The sequence below is a fragment of the Melozone crissalis genome, unplaced genomic scaffold, assembly GCF_028551555.1.
Source record: "Melozone crissalis strain CALT ecotype California unplaced genomic scaffold, PUWL_Pcris_2 ptg000006l_1, whole genome shotgun sequence".
NCBI lineage: Eukaryota > Metazoa > Chordata > Aves > Passeriformes > Passerellidae > Melozone > Melozone crissalis.
The window spans coordinates 20,847,048-20,873,058 of NW_026535784.1; the positions used below are offsets into that span (position 1 = coordinate 20,847,048).

Here is a 26,011-nt window from a genome sequence, read left to right on the forward strand (position 1 = left end):
ATGTTCCCGCTGTGGAAGGCCGTTCTCTCGGAGAGTGTCCTGGGTAGGTGGCCGCCGCGGCTGGGGGCGGCGGGGCTCGGCGGGGCCCGGCCGGGCAGGGCATCGCGGGGCTCACCTGCGTGCGAGCGTGTTGCCCATGAACAGCTCCCCTCTGGGACGAGTAAATAGTGCTCTCATCTGAGCGTTCTTCTTCGGGTTCTTTATTCCTCTAATGCTGGATTGCTTTTTGTCTCTCGGATCAGCCAGAATTTATTGCTGCTCCGGGCCAAGTGTTTGTGCAGGTGTTGCAGTGGCGGTGCTGTGCTGTCCTGCTCAAGGCAGGGCGCCGAGCAGTTACCTCGGCTCGGTGCATCTCCTGCAAAGGCTGGAAACTCCCAGCGCAGTGCTGCTGTGCCCGGAGAAGGTGTCTCCGGGGGTGAACAGCACGCCGATTTACTAGAATAATTCCTTTGTCACCCGTCTGCCTTTGAGGAGCCCTCACACTGTGGGTGGGCTGCTTAAATAGCCAGCCATCTGAACACGGATCCTTGCTGAGGTTCAGCACCTCACTGAGGTTCAAAGTACGAACCGTTGAGTGGGGAAAGAGCTGTTTTATTTTCATAATTCTATTTCCTCATAAAATGTGTTTGTTTAACTTGAAATAACAAACATTTCTTCAAAGAAGGTGGCTGTTGTTGCTTGAACTGCTTTCAAATACATTTGATTGTCTGTATATATGTGAAAGTATAAAATGGTACCTCTTAAGTAATCTCCAGGAAATCTTGTTGTTGAAAATACGTAATGGGGTTTTCTTTTTTTGGCTTGTTCTTGTTTTAGGCTACATTTCTTGGTCTCTTTACCATGCACTGCCACCAATGATCTACTACTTCCCTCTTCAGACACTGGCACTCACAGGCATAGAAGTTTTTGCTGTTGCCTTCTTTTCCCCGATATTCTTGACAATTGGCCCTTTTTGGAGGTTGGCTAACAATGAGTATGTCCTAGCCTTTCTGAGACTGACTATGGTTGGTAAGTATGCACTTATAGATTCTGTTTTGGCATCAGTGCATAAGAACAAACATTCCAAATTGCCTTAAAATTCAGGCAAAAAGGGACAAGAATAAGAAGTTCTCACTCTCTCCATACTCATGTTTTGTTGGTTTCTTTTTTTTCTTTCATGCTTTTTAGCTATAATCAGAGAAATATTTTCTGTAGCCATTGTATCGCATAAATGCAGAAAAATATAATTTCACTTTTATTTCTAGGAGCTTTTAATTTAGTAAGAGTGATGTCCAATAGGAAAGCTGTTTTCAGTATCACTCAAATATCAGCAGAGCAGGTGTTTTTTGAATTGTGACAATGGGTAGGGATGAGGCATTACAGAGCAGCTTGGGGCTAATTTCTATGAGTGAAACATTCTTTTTTAGTTTCTGAGGCAGTTTTTTCTTCTAACAATGTATTTTTAAAATTAAATCTATCTATCTACATGCCTGTAGAGGGGTTATAGGTTCATCCAAAATACGAAATAACTCTTACATGATCAGTTGCACAGGACAAAAATTTGATCTTAAATTCAGGAAATAGACGCCTCATTTCCCATTCCACATGCTCCTTCTTAAACCAAGATTATCTGGAATTCCTACTTCAGTTTCAGCTAACTGGTGCAAATCTTAGCTCTTGTTGATTCTTTGAAGGTTTTTTGAGGGAAGGTTTGGCAGCTACAGCCACATTCAGAAGTGAGAGTTTGCCACGCCCAATGAACTCAGAGGAGACAAAGGTCTCCATCCAGTGTAGAGGTGAAAATGCTGCTGCAGAGTGATGTTTCACAAGCTGCAGATCCTAGCTCCTTATTTGTCAATATAAGATGACAGACAGATAATAACTTTCCTTATCATTTTCCTCTTTTACTGTTAGAAGACAGAGTAAGGCAATCTTATTTACTTTCCATGAATAATTTTAAAAACAATAATTCTTGTTCTTTATCTCTAGAAAAATACTAGAAATTAGCAGAATTTGTTGGTGTCATTGATTTTCATGAAGAATAGTCTTACCATGTTCTTTTCTTTTCCTGCTCTTCCCATTATATCCATCCTTGTCTTGTTGTTTGGAATAAGCTTCTCAATGAGCAGAATCTTCAGTTTCTTGCAGCAGTGCCTTGTGTGTTGCCTTCTGCAAGTTCTTCCAGTTTAGAAAGTAGGAGTGAGTATAAGCATTTAAAATTCACCTTACCTTCCTTCAGATGTGACAGTAACACAAAATTTGCCATGTTTATTTAAGGTTGATCCTTCAGATCACCTTGCTGTGTTTACTAGTTCACTTTACCAAAAGAGATGGAAATCACTTAGAAATGTGTAATTTTTGTTCTGCTAAATAGAGAGCAGTGACCAGCCTATGATGGTTTTTATATGCTGCTGATTCTCCTGTTTCTTAGTTCTTCCTGCATTTTTCCTTCTTCATGCTGACACAATTTTATTATTCTCTTTTTGATCTTTTTTTCTTCTCAAAAAGGCCATGGCCTTCCTCTGGGACTTGTTGAATTGTCAGGCAGGACAATCTACCCCATGCATGCTCCACCCCATTCTACTCAGTCTTCAGTTTCACAATCAAAAAAAAAAAAAAATTCTTCATGCTTAGCTAAGACCAGAATGTTTATGGAGATGATTTTTTTTTTCTATTCTGTTTCTCTCTGTCTTTTCAGGAAGCTTTATTTTCCCTGCAACTTCTAATTTCTGTATCCTTTTGTGCTACTTGATTTTGTGTTCAATTTGAAAACAAACAACAGCAAAGTATCCTGTGGTAGTTCTATTTGCATCTGTGTCTTCACATAACATACATTAAATTTGGTTGTTTGGATAGATATATTTAAGTCTTGGGTGTACTTGCCCAGCAAGTAAAGGTGTGTCTGCTCTAACTTGGCAAACCCATGCTACCTTTAATCAGGGTAGCACACATGATGAAGTATTTGAAGAGGCAGGTTTAGGGATTGCCAGCACAATTTAGTGACAGAAATCTGTGTGTACTGTACATGAAACCTCTGTTGAAGTTCATGCAAGTACACCTTCACTGCACATTGATCTTGTTTATCACCTTGGCTCTAAGCTTTGCATCTTTTACTCTGAGCAGAATGAGCAGCTGAACAGTTGGAGGATTCCTAGCACACGTTGCCAGAATCTGCAGAGCCATTTCTGACATTACTCGCTTAACTTCTCCTCAAGTTTGACTCATACTCACTTAGCCAATGGCTGGTACCATAACAGTGTTGCTGCCTCCTCTGCTGCTTGTCATTGGTCCTGGGCCAGAATTTACCACGCTGACTGAAGTTATAAGAATGTATGTGGTCCATTGTCACTTGAATTGGAAACCTGTTAGCAGAATTTATAACTGCTGGTGATGTGGGGTCACTGTGCCCTGGGAAATGGCAAAGGTATGCACATGCTCTCCTTCAGTGGCTGGGAAAGTGGTAGCTCTCAGTAATAAACTGGCACAGGCTGGTACTGACCACTTCTGAGACCAGACTTCAGAGAAAGCCTTGTGCACCCCTACTGAGGCAGTAGATTACTAATCCCTGTGCTATGTTTGGTGACTGCTCCTGTCTAATAAAGAACATGGCTTTTGCCACAGGGTACTTACTTTTGTAAGTGCACTGCAGCAAAAGCTATATCCTTTTTAGAAAGGAACACTCACAGTACATAAAACTTTATGGCTTTTGAATTATCCAAATGCATGGTTGAAGAATATCTGTACATGCTTAGATATCCATACATCCTCTCTATGGAATCAATCACCATAAGCACTTAAAAAAAGGCAATCACTTGGACTGTTGGATAATTGCTTCATATAAAATTTTTCCTTGAAAATTATAACTGCTATGAAATCACTTATACCCGGCTTGTATGCATATCTACATCTTTTGTTGGTTTAAAAATGTGTAGTGTCATGTGTTTTCAGATGAGTGGTATAGCTGCTCAAATTACAGAAAATGTTGACCTAATGCACAGGAAATCCTTATTACCCGGTCTCTATTGATCATTAAAGTAACCTCTGTGTGTATTTGTTTGCAGGAAGCTTAGCATCATACCATGCACCAAATGCTTCAATTAGACTGCTCATCTTGGCTGCTGGTGTTTCTTCTTCATTGCTGGTTCAAACAGTAACATGGTGGTCAGGAAACAGTTTACAAAGGTATTTTCTTATACTGATGGAATTTAACTGATGTTTTTTTATATTAAAAGCTGTTTTCTTTTTTTGTTTAATCCCCCAGATGTCTCACTATTTCAAAAACTGATTCTTACAGGTTCATCAGGATATGGGGCTTCATGCTAGGCAAGATAATGCTCCTTGTTCTTCGTATCTGGTACACATCCCTTAATCCAGTCTGGAGCTCACAAGTTGCCAATACTGTCATATTGACAATTGGTTTCATAGCAGCAGTGGAGCAAATCCATTCAGGTAAGTATATTACAGCAAAGATGGTGGTTATGAGAAGAGCCTAAAGTATACCTAGCTATGTGTCACTGGGTTTTGATTCTTTGACTTTTATCCCCAACCCCATCTGGTTTTAGACCTGCTGCATGAGCATTGCAGGTTTTAGAAGTTGTGGGGTACTTCCATCTGCCCATAATATGGCAGAACTGGTATCACAATTCATACAAGTGGTAGTAAGTTGGTGCCAGAACTGCCTCTTTTTCCTTATTGCAGTGCCAACAATATGACAGTAACACAAACAAAGGTATAAGATAGACCAATAAAATCAGAATGAGTTATTGTCTTTCCAGCATGAAACATTTGTGGTGTTTTTGTTATTTTGTTAATTCAGTTTGCACTTTGAGTTTCTCTGCCAGTGCATATCTTTTAACAGAGAAAGGGAGACACAGCTGGGGAACAGCTGATATGTGAAAATAAACAGAAAGAATTGGAGAAGTGGACAAGTTGTCCCAGTTACACTTTGCCCAGGTTCTTGGAGTGTTTGCACAGAGTACACAGTAGTGAGGGCTGGCATAGGCTAAACTGTGGAGGTGGCATTGCCAAGGAAGACAGCAAGGTTGGGTTGGTTAGTTAAGGCAGCTCATGTTAAATCCTCACAATATCCTTCCTTCTCAGTATAACCTTAAAGAATTAATTGAAAGATAAAACCTTATCTACGTGTAAGTGGGTATAAATTAGCATCATGCATATTGTCTGTAATCTTGCATTACACAATCTAAATTAAGCCTGAGCTTTCATCAGAATTTAGAAAGGGAATCTGCTGCAGGAGATTAGGAAGGAAATCTGTCTTGTTTGTGGGTGACAAAATGATATGTCTATGCAATTAAAGGTGCTGCTTTCTCCTTAGATAAGAGTGGTTCTAAAGCACATGGAAAAAAGAAGGAAGGGAGTTTATTTCTGGCTTATTTGGAAGTGTCAGGTTTTGTTCTTATCAGAGTTTAGAGTTTCAGAGAACAGAAGCCTCTGAACAAATTCTAATAACTTTTCTGCTGATTTTCAAGGCAAATTTAAACATTTAAAATTTCTTATGGAAAATAATCAGATGGGCAGGTTGGCATTTTTGAACACTTAGGGTGAATATATTTTCTTGATAGATCTTGGGTTGTTAGTAAAGAATTTTTTTTTTGTATTATCAATTTCTGATAACACAGTCCTAGTCATATAAATTAGCTTTTGTGTATGTAATTTATTCTAGTAAATTTGTGATTTTGGCTATTTCTTTTTCTCAGTAACTCTTGCTAATAGCTGTATTTCTATTCTTATTCTAGGTGGAGACAAGAAGAAACAAGAAGCAAACAAAACTGGTAATGTGATTAGAGAGACTGCTTCCCATCCTCATTGGTTTTTATCAGGGATTGCTTTTGGCAGCCTCATGTTCCTCATTCTGTGGATATTTGGGGAGGTTTCCCTCATTTCCAGATGGGCAGTAAGTGGACATCCACATACAGGTCCAGATCCTAATCCATATGGGTAAGTGCATGATGATGATGATGATGATGATGATGATTACAAAATTGTAATGAAAATCCAGTGCTGTAGTGGGTGACAAATTAAAACTCAACCTGATGATGGTATAAGACAGAAAATAGTGGGTACAAGGTACTTCACACAGAGGATTCATTCTTCCTTTGAGATACTGCTGAGCATTTTGTCCAGACCTGAAAATTTTCTGATACAGAATTATTTTTATTTCAGCACTAAAATCTTGGTTTACCACATTTCAAAACAATTTTTAGATTAGGACCGAGGTTCAAGGACTTATGAATGCAGTGCATCTACACTATGCAGTAAACTAGTCTAGCAGTTGGCTTCAGAGAGGAGATGATCAGAGACACGTGCACAAAGTATAAATAAACTGTGTGCACTATTAAAATATATACTTCAGTAGAAGTTTTTGTTAGTAAAAATGTAGTCTTAATGCTGTTTGTGTTCATTCAGGTTCCAAAATCTAGAAAGAAAACAAATTTGTTATTCTGAGTAAACCACATGTGATGTCAGTTGACAGAGTTTATATTTTGGAATTGGTATACAAAAGAGATCCCCAAGACTGAGAGGAGTGTTAGATTCTTTAGGATTCCTTATTTGACATGAAAAAAATACTTCTGTTTGGGGTAGATTCTTCCCTTTTGTTTTCTCTGAGTTGTTTTTGCCTTTTGTACCAAGATTTCAGTGGACTGCTTTGCTGCTGAACATGGCTCCTTTATACATCACAGTAAATTGCCATTATTTTCAACTGGATATTTTTTACATCCAATAAAGGGAAGAAAATGCAGCTGGATGTGAGCAAAATTTAGCTTTGTTTAAAGTAAAATAATTTTATAATATATTACCAAGAACCCTTGTCTGTAAATCTAGAAGTGTTTTTTTTTTTAATATCAGGTGTTTTTCAAATCATATGAGTGCATGTTTTCTTTTTCCTTATTGTTGTATCAGAGGTACAGTTCTGTTGGGCCTTGCTCATGGACTGATGCTTTCATTTTGGAGCTGGTCTTCTATCATCAGTTTTGCTTTGTTTCTTATAGGTAGGTGCAAATCCTGAGCAGAATTTTTGTCTGTTACCTTATTCCCTTTACTCAAGTCCTCTGACCTGACTCCACATCTCAGAAAAGGGTGGCTAATCAAAGCCTCCTTTTCTCTTGCCACTGACTGTAGTACACATATGTCACCAGCTGACTGAGGGTTACAGGCCAAATCCCCAGGCCATTGCAGAGCAGAGCTATTTCTTCAGAAGCCCTGTTAAGGCTCTGTTCCCTTGAGCAGCATCTCAGTTCTGACCACCTGCATTGTGGTCAGTTGGGCTTGATGATCTTAGAGGTCTTTTCCAACCTTAGTGATTCTATGATAAGGCCACATCTAGGGTTAGGGGTTGAGAGCACACAAGTCTCTCAATTGCACAGGAGGCAAAATAACTTGTAATTAAACAAGCAGTCTACCTGGAGACAAGCTTGCCTCCTGTATCTTTACTTGCCAAGTTCTGCAGTCAGTAAAATAGTATGAATGGGCAGGTTTTAGTGTTAAGAAATGTGTGTGCAGATTGTAATGTAAGGATGAACTTTTGATTTTTGATGCACTCACCTTGCTTATTTAAAATAGGCACAGAAAGGTTCTTTAGTTGATTCAAGCACTGCATTCTAAAATGCTCAGAACTTTGATGTATTAAAGTTAAATATTAAGAGTGTTTCTATACATTTGCTTTCATGGTGTGACAGTAAGTATTCATATCTACAATAATGTTTTAAAATGAAGTCATCCTGTCATAGAGAGGTTCTGTGGTTGCTAGTGTTCTGTTTAGAGTCAAATCCCCAAATCAAAGATAGCATGGTAAGTCAAGGATCTTGCAGTCAGTAGAAGATTAATAGTTGTTTTCTTGCCCATCCTGTGGTTATCTACAGGGAAAGATCAGGAAATTATATGTTTTCTCTTCATATTGATCTATTTGATTATTTCTGTATTACAGTAAAAGAGATTTATAACTGACAGACCTGTTACTCTCTTAAGAGCTGCATCACTCCTCTGTTGTGCTGAAGAACTCTGTAAGAAAAAACTGTTTGGTTTTGGCTCTTGATGACATTTCTCTGCCCTTTTTGCTATACTGTTTTCAGCTGAATAGGCAATGTTTAAAAGAATGAGATATTGGGAAAAATAAAAGACTCTCTTTAGCTACTGAATACCTGTCCTTCTAGTGATGCAATTTCTAAGCCTAGAAAGCACAATTATATTTCCCAGACTATTTTTTCGCTAGCCAAAATATGAAAATTAGTGTGGTGGGTAATACACCTGACTGAGACTTACTGTATTGTTTTCTATCCCTTCACAGGTTTGGCATCTTCAGCTGGTCTGCTTTATTTACACACCTGGAGTGCTGCTGTTGCAGGCAACATGCTTGGGGTCTTTACCATGTGTGTGTGGCCTCAGCTAGCGGGACACTTTGTTAGCTGTCCCCATCCTGGGAAAGCCATGAGCACAGCCATGTTTGCCTACGTTCTTGAATTGTTCTTCTGTGTGTGGTGTACAGCTTATAAATTTGTACCTGGAGGAGTTTACATTAGAGAAAGCTCCCATCTTCTTCTAGGTACATTTAGTGATAATGAACAAATACAAATATGCTTGCTTTAGCCTCAGACAGGCATGTGAAATGTATCTAGTGTATAAAGAGTCTTTTCAAATGCTTGGTTACTGTTAAATTACTTACTGTGGTAAGAATTTCAGTGCAAAAATTAATGAGACATGCAAAAAATATTCTACTTGTTTCTTTTCTGTTAGAAATAGTCTAAATGTGGACAGGAAATGGAATTCAGTTAAGGGAAAATGACAAAGTGGAAAAATGTCTGATAAGTAAAGTAGGCAGTGGAGGAAGAGATCTGTTATCCAGTCACCTTAAAAATATGGCTGCAATCCAGGGTGTGAATGCACAAATATGCTGGTTACCTAAGGTAGCAGTGCCTCAGGTAACAGGGCTACTGGGACTGTAATGTAGTTCAGTGCATTATTTAGCCCTGCTCTGCAGAGCAAAGTGCAGCATCATGCTCATCTAGCTAGTCTACACGGGAGACCTGAGCTTCTTTCTCCTGTGGCTCTACCTTATGTTTTGTGGACACACCAGCATGTTTGGGGGAGTTCAGATGAGCCTGTAGCATCAGAAACACGAGAACAGGACAGGCAGAAAAGAAGCTGTCAGGTAGCTGCAAATCAGGAAAAACTGAGTTGAGCAAATATAAGGGCTTTAGGAAAATGATGACTTGATGAGGGTGGAGAGGTGGAAAGGAAATCAACCCTTCCTGGTTTTGTCTCCAGAAATATTTTTGCAATATGTACTAACATGTTTCAATGGCATATTTCACTGACTATATTTAACAATGCCAAACATGATCTTGGGCTCATTGTGTGGGACGTTTTTTAAAATGTGACGCATTAGTATATTTTATTTGGAAAGGATTAATGAATGCTGGGTTTAACTTGTTGCTCCAAAGGTTTCAGATTTTATAAATGTCATTGCAACTATTTTGTGTCACTCCAGTTTCTTACTCTTCAGGTGTGTTTCTTATATTACAGCATTCACATGAGGGATTTAAGTTCATTATGTTTTAGGAGAATTTAATTCCATTATTGCATTACTTTCTTTGTTCTGAAAGCACTCTGAGGAGTCTTTAGAAACAGTTATCCTAGGTAATTAAATTTAATTTTTTGAAGTTATATGAAGAAAGCATGTGGTAGAGGAGTGTCAAATGCTTTCTTGAGTAATGCTTTCACAAAAGAAATGCTTTTATTCAAAATTCCTCTGTTACTTCCTTTGAAATGCACACTTGTGATTAATTTACCTGGTGTGATCACTGGGTGGTAACAGAGAGATGGCCCTAATTTTCTCTTTGGAAAAGAAAACTGTAAATGGAACATAGCTGATGGCACTGCATGAATTTAACTTCCATCTGGGAATGCGTTTTCTATGTTTTTTATGCCATCCCATAGCTTATCAAAGATTATACCATGAGACTAGGTATTTGTTGCTGTGCTTTTACTCTTAGAGCTTGGCTTTCTGGCAAACTGCTCATTTTCTTCTGGTTTCTTCCAGGTGCAAGTGCTATTTCTTGCTTTCTTCTCCTGTCCAATATCCTGCCTTTCTCTTGCTGCAGTTTGGGTAGGGAACTGCACCACGAAAAGTGACAATGAAAGTAAGATCATTAAATTCAAAACTTCTGTGCTGCTTCACTGTGATGTGATATAATGCTGAGGGGTCAGATTCCTGATCTCTGTCAACTTTATGGCCGTGAATCAATCACCCTTTGAGAAAGGTTTTGTGCGTTCCCCTTTGTTGTGCAGACCCAGTGTCCTGGTTTCCAAACTTTCCCTACAGCTAATGTAACAAGTAAGGGAAATAAAAAATTACTGAGTAACAGTTAGCTATTACTCTGAAGTAAAATATGGCTTCTATAATTAATTAACTATGCCACAAAGATATTAAGGGCATATATCTTCTCCAGCAGAGCTCTTACCCAGTTCATTATCCTCCCATGTTTTTTTTGAAAGTAATTGGATTCTTTATCTCATTAGGGATTGGAAAAGACCTTGTACTATTAGTCTGAGCTACTTATTGAAAAGATACTATCCCCACCCATTGCACCAGTTAGTGCACTGAAGTTGCTCACTAGCTTTTAAAATGTATCTGTAGGTGTGTTTAGTTTTCTGCTCCTAAAAAGCAGAACTATTTCTATTGGCTCTGGAGTTCCAGAATACAAGGTGCTGCCGTGTTAAATGGACTGCAGCAGTCTGCTTAGCCTGTTTTATAACAAAGTGTTATTGGCAATTGCTTTGGTAGTTCCCATATGAAAAATGTGTTAATTTTATCTTGGTGACAGACAGTTCATTGTCAAAGATAATAGGTATGTGCAATCATCAACGTACTTTTTTCATCAAGCTGTTATTTTAAGGTTCTATAATATGTAGGAGTAACTCAATTGTTCTTGTCAGGTTAATTCCAGTAAACTTTGAAAACAGTGGGCTCAGCTGAGAGTTGTAGCCATCAATAGGGCCTGGAAGGATTTTAGCATATTTTATCAGTCATGTGTTAGCATTTTGACATAATACCCTGTAACTGCACTCCAAATCACTCTGCTTGAGAGTGTTGCCAATAAATCTCATAGTTCCTGCATTGCCTTATTAGCTATGGCATTTATGTGCTTTTTGCTTTGAATCTTCTTTGTTGTTGGAACCATAAGGTTGTTATGTTGTAACACAACAGCTGGGAGTTTACAAAAAGTGTTTATGAGCAATGTTTAATATGTTAAACTAATCACTTGTATTTTTACAGGTTTTATAATGTTATGTATTGGGATAGAATTTCTAACAGGACCCAAGAAAGACCTTAGCTCTGTCTTTGAAGTGAAAAGCAACCAAAAACCATTATTCAAAAGGAGTAAAAACTATATTAAACTATGTAAGTATAATTTTAGTTCCTTTTCTCCATGACTCTACGAATAGTGTTTGAGGAAGAAAAGTAGTGCTGTGGGGTATTCTCTCAGTGTTCTAGAAATGGTTTTTTGGTGCTAGTTTTAGAGACAGACTGGTAGTTGGTATTTCCCCAGTTCCAGGTTAATGATGGCATATACTACTGAAGGAGCTGACTCACTGTGGTTATGACTGATAGAGGCTATTCCTCATGGAATATATTAAACAGAGACAAGAAACTGGGCAAAAACCAAAATGTGAAAGTGGATTCAGCATCATGGGTGGTTTTGTTTCAGTGGTTGAGGAGGAGCCCTCTCTGGACCTTGGGATTTACATGGTGTGTACAGAAGCTGTGAATGGTTTCCCAGCCATGCAGTATGGCGATTTTGAGGTGGTTTGATGTGACAGCACTGCCAGGGCTGTGTGAGCTGGCTGGCAGGGTGGTGGCACTGGCTGGCCCTGAGCTGCTGTACGTGTGGCACTGTCCTGCATGAGGAGGCTGTCCTGCAGGGCCTGCTGTGGCCAGCAGCCCAGCACAATGCTTGGGGCTGGCTGTGTGTTCAGACCAGGCCTGTCCCTCTACAATGCCTAGGGATCCCAGATTTTCAGATTTTATGTATGGGGTCTGCTTTTTTCCTTAGCTTTTGAAGAGAAATGAAAATCAAATATTTGAGGTTTTATCACTTTTTGGCTTTTGAAGCATACAAATATTTTCAAACTATTTCTCTACAATCATTTGAGTGCCTGATTTGTTTTCATTGTCAGCTTACTGTTTCTAAAGAAAAATGCCTGTCAGTAGCATGAAGTTTGGTAGAGGAACAAAATGCCAGGCATGAGGGCATGGTAACCCTACAGAGATGAGGATGCTGAAGATTGCAATTCCTACATCTTTTCTTCTGTGACTTTGGATCAAATCACCTGCCATTTGTGTACATTTTGCTGCATTTGGAAAAAGAAGACAATAGTGCTTCACAGTTTTTCAGAGCTATTTCTGGAATCTTTATGGAGATCTTTACCCTGTATGCTCAGGAGCCAAAAGAATGTGGCCTGTGAGAGTTTGTGTGTCAGAGACATGAGCACCATTTCAAGTGGTTTGAATATTACGGCTAAGAAACATTTCACAAAAGTAAATTAATATTTCAAAATGCTACCTGTCACAAAGCACAGCTCTTGCTCAGCTAACCTTGTAATGTTGCAACAGTGCCTCTTGTACTTCCTCATCATGCCCACACTTGTACTGTTTCTCAGCTTCCACTCTAAGCACCTTTGTGTCTTGCAGAGTATGAAATTGCTTGATCTGTGCTAATATAGGCAGCATGTCCTTCTTTCTGACATCTTCCATTATAAAATGTATTTAAATTTTACACAAAACCATTCCAGGAAACTTGCATTAAAATAATTTAATATATTTTTAAATATATAAAAGAGTAAACTGGAGTTACTGAAATCATTGTAGATAGCATATGCCACTGTGTAAATGAAATAAATGCAAAGGGCTTTGATCATCAAATTAAATCATGCTGAATGGTGAGAGCTCTTGAGTGCACACTGTGGTTATTTGTAATGTTACAGGAGCAATTAGAAAGCTCTGAACATGTTTTCCATGAAGCTGCTCTGTCTTCCAAGAGTATGTCAAACAAAGGGGCACTCTGTAAGCCTGGCAAGAGCCACATCTTTCTGACATCTAAAGACTTGCCAAGTAAACTAAATTTTATTCCACACATTGTATTAATACAAGATAAAAATTGTGTACTACAAATGCATACTTGCACAAAGGGAGGAAAACACTGAAGGGTTTACATGATGCTCTTACTCATGTTCTATAATGAATTCTTCAGTAGTTGTAATTTTTACATAACTATTCCAAGGACTTTTGGTACATTTTATCTGCTCAGCATGTTGTGTTTTGGAGAGTGTATTTGCACATACATACACATTCTGCACGCATGCATAGATACTGCCTTGATCTGGTGCTGTCACTTAAGTGGACACATTTCTCATTCTGTGAATAGCACACCTTAGAATAAGTGCTCTGTTTAACAGCAATATAAACATTATTTTATTTTTTTCTCAAATTAAAACCATTTTTCTCTGTTTTTCTATTTCAAGTATTGTGGCTGCTTGTTGGTGTTGGCTTACTTGGATTGGGTTTACGTTATAAAACTTACCAGAAGAAGTTGGGCCAAGGGGTGAGTAGGGTGTTTGTGACAATGGTAACTTTCAAATATACAGAAAAATGTGTGTGTAGTAGCTTAGGTGTGTTCATTGTGGCTGAAGAGATCTTTGCAACCAAATAGTCAGAAAAACTAATGCATAAATGAAGATGCAAAAATTTAATTTATGAATTCATGTCAAATTGAAATGTCCGTGTCTTTGGAGATTTATAGTGATGCTATGAAGGAAGAATATTTTGAAAATTTGAGAGATTCATGTCTCATATGTTCAATTTGAACATTATTTTTATAAATTAGTTTATTTGAATGGTATTCAAACTGGACAATGCTGTTAGCCTCCTAATCTCCTGAAGGGGGAGTTTGAACAGATAACTTCCTGAGGTTTCTTCCAGGTGAAGGAATTCGAGGGTTCTGTACTACATCATAACTCTGAACTGAAGCTCTCTGAAAAGTTGGTTGACATAAATTAGATTTAGACTAGGTATGGAAATTGGATGAAAATTTGAAGATTCCAATTTTCTATCTTGCAAGAAAATTGGTATTGCAAAGGTAGTAAATAACAAGATGGTTAACAGTCATGGAGTTCAGTGTTAGATTCACAAATGCACACAGATTTATACGGTTGGCCTTCTTTTTTCAATTAATTCAGGTTTATCCTTATTGTGTGGCAAAATGTGGTCAGTTCCTCTTAGAAAGATGAAAAAATGCTTTGTCTCTCTCCTCTTCATTTGTACAAATTCATTTGAAGTATGATGACTTTTATTCCCTTGTTAATAGCAGTTTTAGTCTTTTGTGATTCTGACAGCTTTATTAGGAAAATATATTGGGTAAAACATCTCTTCTTGTGTGTCTTTTATGGCACCATGTGTCTGATGTTGTTTACTGCAAAGCTATAGAATGTAAAAATTCAAACTTTATTTTACTTTTTTTCCATTTATTTTTTGAGGTTCCAAAAAGAGATTTCTCTGCTATGATCTGGCCTTTTAGATTTGGATATGACAATGAAGGATGGTCTAATTTGGAAGGATCAGCTAATTTGCTTAATCAGACAGGTAACTCGTTTTTTCCATGCTTCATTTATATTTGGGAGGATTCATCTGAAGAGACAAGTGAAAACACCTTGGTAACTGAGGCCATTTTCACATTAACACAAGAACCTGTGTTCTTGTGTTTAGTGGTTTTCTCCTCAATTTCTGAACTGTTCCAATATAATCACTTCAGTCAAAAACCCATTTGCAGAGGTGATAATTTGTTTAATATTTTTAAAGAGATTTCTGATTAGAGGAAGTATTATATTTCTTATTTGGATTTTTCTTCTCATATTGCTGATGAGTTACTTGTCTATAGAGAAATTCTTTGCATAAATGAAATAATATCCTTTTAGATAAAATACAATTGTATTTACAAAGGTAAATATACTTTTACATAAAATACAACGTTTTATAAGTCCTATGTGGTTTTTCTTAAAATGTGAACCATTATATAATTCCTAAAGCATGTGAAATTCAAATGCCCTTAACAATGAATACAGAGAAGAAACAGACAAGTCTGTTTCCATCACTGAACCAGTGCAATGTATACAAGAAAAGTAGTGATTGTAGCTTGGTTGTCAGGATTTCACTCTAAAGAAGAGCATCTAAACTGTTGGTCATGGGCAGGATTTTGGTTGGAAAATTAGCTATAGGAAATGAAGAATTTGGATTCAAGATGAGTGCTGTTGCAGAGAGCATTGAAAGGAATTGGCCAGGAGTGCTTGTAGATGTTACTCTTTTCCTGCACTGCCCATGAGATCGGGTAGACAGGGGACAGACAGTTTAACATCTAAAGCAGTTCAGGGAATTAGGAAATGCCCGTGCTGCCATTCCAGCATTTGTTGCTCTCTGGTCCACCACAGTATTTTCCTGAGCAGCTCAGGCTTTATAGACCCAAGCAATGACAAGGTGCTCCTGTGCAAGTCTTGATTTTGTGGCAGAGATACACAGGTGTTAGTGAAGAGTGAAGAGACTGATTTTAACCTTGTTCACTCCATTGTCCCATGACCAAAGGTTCAGAGAGCTGGGCTATGTTGGCTATCTGGTGATACAAGAAAAGAGCTAGGACATTTAATAAATTGAAATTTGGAGCATTCTTCTACATAACTGATTCTATAGTTCATGTCTGGCTGGTTATTTAATCTTTGCATATTTATTTATAAATTTTGATGAATGCATTAATTTCTGGTACCTATAGTTTAAATTAATGAATATTAGAAAAAGTGCTTACTTTGTTATGTCCATTGGCATTTCTTTAGGGTAATAAAATATCACTTCTAAAAGAGACAATTGGTAAGTCAAAAAGGCAGCAAATTCCAAAATATAAATAATAAATCATAATTTCTAATAGGTGGAAATAGGTGGAAAAAATTTCTAATAGGTGGTATTCTGAAGTTATATCTTACATGCATATTGTTACATAAAATACTACATTAACATTGTCAATAAATGCATTCAAAGTTTGTCTAGAAATTCCTATAAGAAGAGTTTCTGATTTTGAGAGCCATAGAGAAAAGAGTGGCTATCTGCTTTAGGGTAGGAGTTGTCTTTAAAGGTGTGGTGGAGTGCATTCCTTGGGCTCACCTCTCTGTTGGAGTAGTGAAGATGCAACATATAATGGCATTTGTGACTGGAATTTCTGTCTGCCCTGAAGGGATCCAACATCAGCCCTTCTTAATGGTTTCAGTTACTGTTTCTGTGATCAGCCTGTATGCTAATGATGTAGAAGAAAAAACCTGGGAATCCATTTAAGAACTCTGCATTCCCATTTTCCCTCCTGGCAATGCTTTACGCACTCCTGCATATGATATTTCAAAAGCAAAAAATCTTCTGTGGTGCTGGATGGTCGTAATTCCTTATGGAAGGGCTGTGGATGAAATGGTGACTTGATTTGCCTTCCTGTGTAGGGGAGCACTCTAAGAGAGGCATAATTGCAGCAAGAAGGGAGCCCTTGGATCACTTGTGACTGCTGCACTTATACTGACCTGCTGCTCAAGCTGAGTCTGAATAGTTCAGCCCTCCTGTGGGCAGCTTGCAACTCCCACCTTCCTTTAGGCATGGACAGGTGTTTCCTAGATGCCAGCTCCTCAAGGAACTGCAAGTTCTCCTGTACCCTGCAGTTAAAATATAGGAGAACCCATCATGTTCCCCTGGCAAAACCACACCTCTGCATGCAAACAGGGAGGGACCACAGTGCTTTGAGAAAGTGAGATGGCTGCAGGTGGTCAGCAATTCACTGGAGCTGCAAACCCTTCTGTTACCATGCCTTGGGGCTGATGCAAGGTTGCTCTGGGCTGAATAATTATTTTGGCAACAGCATCCAGCTGTGTCTTACACAGGACCTTTTGAAGCACAATAGGATTTGGTAGATGAAGGGAAGTGCAGGTGTGCTGTGTAGTGTTTGTTCATGAAATTGAAAGCAGTAGATTTGCTACTGTGCTGTTAATTTGTGTGTGTACAGTATCTCTAATGATTTAGAAATGGCACGAGGTCTGCTCAGGCCAGCTCTATTCTGCACTCTGGTGTCTCTGGTTATGCACCAGGGATGAACCATGGCCAGCAGACACTAAGTGCATCCTCATCAGAGTTTGTGTGGCCTGCAGTAGCCAAAAGTTTGGGCATGACTTTGTTGCCAGCATTGATTTGCCTTGACTGACCCCTGAAGGGCTTGTGTCCATCCCTCTGTAACCAAAATAATGACATTATGTGCTTCTTTATAAGTCCCATTTATAGGTAGCAGTTATAAATGTGAAGTTATTTTCTTTTTTCCCCTTCCATTCTAGGAGCAGATTTTATCACTATTATAGAGAGTGATGCCTCTAAACCATTCATTGGAAACCATGATCCAACCATGTGGCTAGGAGAAAGACTGGGATTTTACACAGATTTTGGTCCAAGCACAAGAGATCACACCTGGGGGTGAGTCACCTTCACATGCACAGTGACAGTAAATAGATGTAAATATATTGCCCAATGCAAACTGCACTAATACAGAAGCAAAGAATAGTTGGAATAGTGCTCACTATAATCGCTTGTTGAAGCTTGTCCTTTAGAAACAGGCTTTGATTCATTAGCAGTACCATGCCATGTGGATGGAGTGTTCTCATTGCTAAACATGATCAGATTTTGGTGCCTGCCCCCATAAGCTGCTTTGGTTTTGGTGATGCAGAGAATGGCATCCTACCCTTTAATGTACAGATTTGGAAGTTTAGCATTCCAAGTGCTGCATCTGATGCCCTTTTCATATTATTTTGTTTTGGGCTATGAGAATTTTATGTTGCAGACTTAAAAATGTGACAGCAGTTGCAAAATGTACCCCATCAGGAGGTATGAGAAATTTTGATTTCATATAGGAGGTATGAGAAATTTTGAATTCATGTCTAATTTGGGGTGTAAAATGGAAAATGGGAATAGAAAGGTGCAAGTCTGTTTGACAGATATTTTATGTCTAATTTTACCTTAATGCTTGACCACCTACCAGTTACATATCTTTAAACATCTTTGTCCTCTAGAAAAATACTGGCATATAAAATGTCTTTTTATTTTCAGGGGGATATACACATCTCTATGGCAGACAGAACTTCCTACTGATGTTGCTATGGCTATTTAATTTTTGCCATATGTGAGGGGCATTTTGTAACTTTCTTCTTCCAGACCCTGTCTATTTGAGATAGAATGGGGGAGAGAAGTTATTCTCTGAGATTTTATTAATGAAATACATTGAAAAACCTGGTGCAAAATGTCCAAACAGAAGCTGAAAAAAGAGAAATCTCTCATTTTAAAGATATATTTCTACCTACTTCTACTGTAAATAAAATACCTTTTAATTTCTGGTAGCATAAAATTCTGGTTTTTTCTGAAATACAGATAATGAAAAGCTCAGTGAAAGAATTAATATTTATGGAAATATATTTCTTAGTGTAGGAATTAACTTGATAATATATTTTTAGACATGTAGTTCAGCAGTATTTTAGAAGGAAACTTTCTATATTCTGAAAAATCCACTAGACATGGTTTGTATTCTGGTCTTACAGTTTTCTATTTCAGTGACTGTTAGATTTCTGCTCACATTTATCTGCTTACACACCTTTGATGCTTGTGAATCACAAAATGTAACTTTTTTCCTCTCCTCATGTAGGATTATGGCACTGTCCAGGTATCCAATTGTAAAATCGACCCATCACCTCCTTCCATCTCCAGAGGGAGAGATTGCACCTGCCATCTCCCTGACTGTCAACTTCACAGGGAAGCTGGTTGATTTTGTTGTTGCTCACTTCGGAAATGAAGAGTGTGTATTCCACTTATTTTGCATAGAGTGTACAAAGTCATGTAATGTAATTTGTGAACTTCCAGGATTCATTTTGTACTCTTTAAAATCTGCTGCTGTAATACTGGTTCTAGGGCACATTTGAAGAAATACTATGACGGTTTAAAATCGGTTAAACTACTGGTTTAAAATTTTGAAGCATTTTTTTAAGGTATCATGTAAAACTCAGCTGAACCTACTATCTGAATTACTAGGGATTTAAAGATACAGTTCTGCAAAGTCACAACAAATTATAGGGCTACAGATGCATCTCAGTGCAAGACAGCATCCTTCTGACTTTTTGCATGTGGAATAGATGTATTACATTCCACAATGAGTGCAGAGAGGTACAGTTAGAGATAGGTACCATTAATAGAAAACTGTTTGGTTTTTTTTTTTTTTTTAAAGTAACACATCTGAAACCTCCAAGAAAGGACAAGGTTGAAACAGCAGCAAAAATATCCATCAGTGTCTTTCTGAGAGTGTGCAAATGGAAATAGGAAGTCTGATCACTGAATTCAGAAAAGCAATATTATACCAATAAATCAAATAAGTGATGGAAAAGAATAAGGTATATATTTCAGTTCTTGAAAACAATGCTTTGATTACCTGTGTGTAATGAATATTAATAAGAGACAGTTTTGTGAATACTCCATGTAGCTGTTATTTCTGTTATATTTGATGGGATATCTAGTATGTTAGTGGCTATGTACTAAAATCTGGAATGAAAAAAAAATTCTTACAATTAATGGAGTATCAAATTTATGGATAAGATGCAGAATATTATAACACAAAGAAGCTGCTCAGAAAGCCACAGGAATTCTCTGTATCCCATTTCCTTCCCCTGAGTAGAAACTGCACCAAACCTGCAAATTGTTTATAGATTTCCCATTTATTAAACAAATATAATTGTCAGAAATCACTCCCAAGTTTTAACTCTAGAACAGAATTTAATTCTGTGCCTCACACAGATGATTAGACTTGCCTGTCTGAGAAACTGTTTGTCAAAGTAGAAGAAAATAACATTGTATTATACCCTTGCAAAGAAATGAGATAAAGATGTGAGAGAAAATTTGAGGAGACACATGGGAAATGAGTGCAAATTAGATTGTGTTTTAGAGGGGAATGAGTTCGTAGCTAAATACTGCACATAACTGCTCATTTTTAATATTTTTTATTCTGCTGGTTACATTGACATAGACTATAGAATACTAGATAACTAGGATAAGGTTGTTTTTAAATAGGATTTTTAAAATGTGGGACTATAACTATGCCTGTGCCTTTAAAAGATCCCATCTTCTGGAGAGGTGCATTCTGGAAAAAGCAGCTAGCTGAGCAGGCAACTTCATATATACCTAGGTCAGACTTCTACTTAAGTGTTTGGGGGGTGTTTGTCTCCTGCCTGTGTGCTCTTTCTCCCTAGCACAGTTGCTTCAGTCAGAAGTACCACTATTTACAAAGCATAGCTGCACTTAAATTGTTGTCTTCTTTAGGGTTTACAGGTTCCAAAATCAGCTCTCTCTGTCAACGATTTTACTGTTAGCCCAGACTATCAAAATCTAGAAGACAACTTGATTTACGCAACCATTTAAAGTCATTAATATGAAGAATCATAGAAAGAGAACTGCTTTTTCATTATTTTATGACAAATCCAAGGACAGGGAATGAGATCCAATGAAGTATTTTACCACTTACTTCACTATCACTTTCAGTCATGTTGGAACTCTTGTGTAAATCTTGTTAAAGAGATGTGAAATACATGCCAAATGTTATTAAGTAGTGCTAATGGGATGATGTAACTAGTTACATTTCATAAATTATGGGACCCAGACTTTAAGACTTTATTTACCATGATCTATCCATAATAAAACTTTTTTAGCATGTAAGTTCTTTGTTACCCACCACATTGTGCTAGCACGGTTAAATTTTAAGTGCAAGCAGAGACAAAGCTTTAGATAACCAAAACACTGACATTCACATTTCCTAGTGATGGTATCAGTATTAAAAACAGAACAGTAATAGAAAATGTCATTCCTGTAATGGATAGAAAGAGAATGGGAATTACATCTACCATGACCATGTGGCATTTATCAAATGTAGTGATAATTTTGAATCAATGAGCTTTTTGTGAACTTTCATACTCCAATATTGAGAAAGAAAAATAGTACCAGATTGATTTGTGGCTTACTATGTCATAGCACAAAGATTGTGAGCTAAAATGTGTATGTCTTAAAGTCTTTTCCATTTCTTTCAGAGAGGACTTGGACAGAAAACTCCAAGCAATAGCTGTTTCAAACCTGTTGAAGACTAGCTCTAAGCAAGTTGTGTTTCTAGGATACATCACTTCAGCACCTGGATCCAGAGACTATACTGAATTAATAAAAAATGGAAATGTGCAGGTAATATAAAAATACTGCACCTTTAGAGAATATATATATATTGGAAACACTTAGCTTAATATTTCAAATGGGTAACTTAAATATAGACGGAGAAGAAAACACATGCCCATTTTCAAATATAATCTTTAGCTACCTCATGATATCTTGCAGAGGAGGTGGAGTTACACAGTGAAAGAACAAGAGGCAATGGACAGCAGCTGCCTCAAGAGAAATGTCACTTAGAAGAAATAAAAAGTCACAGGGTGGTCAAGGATTAGAACAGGGAGCTGGTGAAGTTGTGAAACCTTCATCCTTAGGGATATTCAGAAGTTAGCTGCATAAGGCCCTGAGCAACCTGCCTGAAATGACTTTGACCAAGGTTAGGAGTAGGAGACCTCCAGATAGCCTCTAATTCTGTGATTCTTTTGTTTTAAAAATGAGTTCTGCATTAAGAGATGCCAAAAATTTATCTGATTTGTCCACATCTAACAGTGAGCTTTTTCTTTCTACCTTATTACAATGTTTAGGCAAAATATTTTTCTGCAGTGAGTTTACACTTTGGTCCTGTTACTGCTTTAAAGCCTACCCAGATGAACACTTACCTTATTTGTTTGACTTTTTTTCTCTTTCACTACCCCTCTAGGATATTGACAGTACAGACCGGGACAGATGGTGTAGCTACATTATGTATCGTGGAGTAATAAGGTATGTTAAAGGGAATCACCTATTTGTGGCTTAAATATCTGTATGGTTATCAGTTTTATAATCTTTTGTAAGTGATTGTGGAGGAGTCTTACATCTCTAAACAATTCTTATGGGCAGTTGGATCTATCATAAAATTATGTGAAACATTCATCTTAGGGTCACGTCTTAGGTGAATATAATTCACCAGTTCACAAGAACTCTGAATATAATTCACAAAGACACTATTACAGGTTTCATCATTCTGTGTCAGAATTACATTCAGATCTACTCTTCTTTGGTAGCATAAAACCACATTTTTCCAAAGCTCTGGCTTTGCATCTTCATTCTAAAATGTGAAGGCTAAGACCTAATTTGTATGTGACACAGAAGATACAAATTTTGAACTCTGCTTTAGGGTTTGTTGAAGCAAAATGCTGATCTAATCCAGCCAATCTTTATGCTGGATTTAGTGGAAACTTGAACTGTTTAAACCCATATTGAGGCACTAGACTTATGCATTCCATATCTTTTAATCCCAAATTGCTTGTAAATCATTCTCTTGGTGGTCTTTGTACAGAAATGGACTTCATCTTCTTTTGAATAAACTGCAAATTCTGAAGTGTTCACAAGAAGTAAAATTGATAGCTGTCTGAACAGTATTGAGTAAAAAGAAAAAAAGGCAACAAAAAAACCTCAATTAAAACTCGATTTGCAATTTGAATTTTTCTCATTATTCATTCAATTGATGCTTGAGTTTCTTTCTTGAATATTGAAATCTTTTCAGTGAAAATTTACTCACATTCTAAAGCTGTAATTTTTAAAAAAGGTTTTTAGACATAGACATTATTTTTACTGTCAAACACATTTTTTCAGTTTTTATGCTTGTGACATGGTATTATGATCCTGTTTATGGAGCACTTTCAGTTTTTTGAAGGTGAGATTCACAGAAATGGAAAATTGTGTTGATAAGTCAAAGCATAACTCTTGGGAAAAAAAGATACATTCATTAAGAATGGGTTGAAATTGTCTTGGGTTATATCTTCAAACTAACTCTTGTCATATTTGACAGGCTGGGTTATGCCCGCATATCTCATGCTGGTTTAAGTGATTCAGAAGTCCAGATGGCCAAATTTAGAATCCCAGATCACGTGGATAGCTATGTTGACAATGACAGAATTGTCACTGATCCCAGCCAAGTTCCTGAGGACATCCATTTCAATCCCAGGTCAGTGTGTCTCATAGGAAATGAAGGGGATGGTGTACCTGGCATCTGGTAAAAGAGAAGTCTAGGAACAAAATTATTTCTAAAGTGAGAGACACTGATCAGTACCCAACTGAGCAGAAGGGTAGAAGTCAAGAACTTCTGATTTGTAATTCCATTTTTTCGGTTGTTTTGGCATATGCCCTGGGAAAATCAGTCTGTTGTGTCGCAGCATAAATTGCAAATAATGCTCATTTCACCCAGGCAGTTTCTGAGATTGTTGATAGGGATATTTGCCAAGTGGTGTGGTGACTCATTTGATAGATGATGAAAAGTCTCCCATGTTTCTCAGCACTCTGGAGATTGGGCTCTTAATATACTGTTACTTAGAATATCAAATACAATATATACATTAAATACTTTTTGCATAAGCATTTTAAAACATACCATATAATTGGAGCAAAAATTAAAAAGAATGCCTGAGACAGTATGTTGCATGTGTCAAGAAGGAAAAAAAAGGACTAGGTTTAATGCAAAAGAGTAATTTATTTCTAAATTGCCATAATTTTCCCACTGGTATTTCATAAGGAAGAGATACACAGAGGAAGATATTTATTCTTGTGTTAAGTATTAGTAGTGAAAGAGTCATGAAGTTAGTGACAGATGTTGCCAGAAAGAGAATAATTCCCAGTAATGCCACATTTACTACTCCTAACATGCATAATGCAGAATATATTACTTTCTCATATACATCTGACAGTGGAGTGTAGTCACTTTTTATGTACCACTCAACCACTGATTCCTGTCTAAGCAGGGGTTTGCCCAGACTTTTCCACATGATGGAACTTGCCTACAGTTAGCATTCATGTTCAGATTTTTCTCAGTTGACTTCAGCACAGAATCTTGTCCTAATTTCTTTTGTCTGCCTATAATCAGAAAATGTTTACCCTATTGGAATCTATTTAACTTTTTCTGATTAACTCTACTTCTTTAGCAACACAATGGCATTGCTCTTAAATATTATTTAGCACTGATATTTTGAATAAATACCCCATTTTACCTTTGCAAGTCTGTCTACCATAATAGTCAGTTGTCAAAACTTTCATATTTAAATTTGGCGTGAAAAAATTAAAATTTTCATCATAATTTGCAAAAGCAAGATGTACAGTATTTATAACAGAGTTGACTGTTTTGATACAATGGGTGTTTAAATTGTATCTCCACTAAAATCAGGAATAAAAACTTAGGACTAAAAATTTGAGTAGATAAATGCAACACTCAGCTTTTTCATCTGGAGTTCCAATTATAGAGTGCCTATAGCATGAGCAGAATCAATGTAATTAATTGTCTCCAGTATACTCAAAGACCTTTAGCAGGAGAGGGTTCATAGAACCTGATGTACATTTAATAGAGTTGGGCCCTGTTTCTGAAATAAATTGCCTAGAACATTCAGAAGTAGAGTAGGGACTGTATGACTTAATTGCATGGTTTAAATAAGGTTGTAATAGTGTTGCTCTGTTGAATATTTTTTTTAGGTTTGGATCTTATAAAGATGGGCATAATTATGTGCCTATTCATCACTTTCATATGAGCACACCTAAATATTTTAAACGGACAAATTAAAGCAAGAAAATAAGATTATTATTCAGACCAACAAGAAAGGTTTGTTGCTTGAAACTGAATTGACAGCCAAAAAGACTACACTGTTTAAGGCTGAGCAACTCCCATGCTGCACAACACTGTGAATGTCTATGTAATAGCTGGGGACTTCCTTCTTGAATGCGCTGCCATCACTGTGAGGGGGGGAAGATGCACGCATTTTGATAAACTGGTTGGCCAGATACCTGCTTTGTATGCCACAGAGCAAGGGTGGGAACCTGCTTTGGCTACAACTTCTTCAGCTTTTGTGAAGGTATCATGTATTCAGGTTTCAGAGTGCTATTGCTGCTACTGCAATAAAAAGATTGACCTAGGGCTTTTCAAAATAGGAATGGAACTAGTGTATTTTTTAATTGGGAATTATGCACTAAGTATGCGTTTGAAGTGTGCACCTTTTTGACTCAAACAGTATTTACATCTGTTGCTATTCTACATTTTATTCTTAAATGAGTTTTACAACAATTTGCAGATAATTGATGTCCATAGTGCTGGAGAAAAAGAGGTGACTTTTATAGACTTCATTTTATTAACTGGACATTAGACACTTCAATGCCTTTACAAAGGGAAGAGCAGAGTACCTCTGAATAATGATGGTTATGAGACACCTGCATGAACACACTGATGAAGAATTAAGAACAATCATGCTTAACATAACAAGGTTTCTGAGAAGGGAGAAAAGTTGGTGGTAACTTTTATTTAAAATGAACTGTAATAAAGGGAGGGGGGGAAGCTTTGTTTCTTTTCTAGCACTACACTTCTGTAGGACTTGAATAGAGGTGTTGCTTTTTTCACCTAGGCAGTGAATTCCCTGTTATGTCATGCACATGTGACACAATGTAAAATGTTGTGTCTTCTCAGGGTCTCTTGGCAATGTATTTTATATTTAGCTCCTGATCCTTCAGTGTATGTGCAGAGCTTCCCTTTAACAATGAGGACATCTTCAATGCTGTCCAAAGGATGTTTCCTGCTTGTGAGAAGCATGTTAGATAATTTAAGTGACACGTTCAGTTTGGAAACCACATTTTTGATGTTGAGATTTAATACTGTGTGTCTTTCCAGTCATATCTAAGCATACCATAGCTAAGAGGAATAGGCTATGTTGCAGGAAAGAGGATGGATTTTTTTTCTCTCTCTAATTCTTTACCATATACTTTTAAGAAGAGCTTGAGCAT

At 37.3% G+C, this 26,011-nt stretch overlaps 1 protein-coding gene across 1 annotated transcript; it reads left to right on the forward strand.

Annotated features, from left to right (window-relative positions):
• On the forward strand, positions 1–24,803 carry CWH43 (cell wall biogenesis 43 C-terminal homolog). The gene is made up of 16 exons (XM_054295771.1): positions 1–43; positions 817–1,008; positions 4,041–4,161; positions 4,274–4,428; positions 5,733–5,934; positions 6,898–6,986; positions 8,282–8,536; positions 11,270–11,395; positions 13,516–13,595; positions 14,527–14,632; positions 17,395–17,530; positions 18,750–18,899; positions 21,172–21,316; positions 21,939–22,000; positions 23,049–23,204; positions 24,716–24,803. Exons 1-16 carry the CDS (start codon positions 1–3, stop codon positions 24,801–24,803), a joined length of 2,106 nt encoding a protein of 701 aa, XP_054151746.1.
• The last annotated feature ends 1,208 nt before the right edge of the window (positions 24,804–26,011 follow it).

Bases quoted from the DNA above. Each gene is read 5' to 3' on its own strand.
- CWH43 (XM_054295771.1), top strand. From the start codon at position 1: ATGTTCCCGCTGTGGAAGGCCGTTCTCTCGGAGAGTGTCCTGG. The intron at 4,429-5,732 runs GTAAGTATATTA...TTCTTATTCTAG, and splicing joins AGTGGAGCAAATCCATTCAG to GTGGAGACAAGAAGAAACAA. The intron at 6,987-8,281 runs GTAGGTGCAAAT...ATCCCTTCACAG, and splicing joins TTTTGCTTTGTTTCTTATAG to GTTTGGCATCTTCAGCTGGT.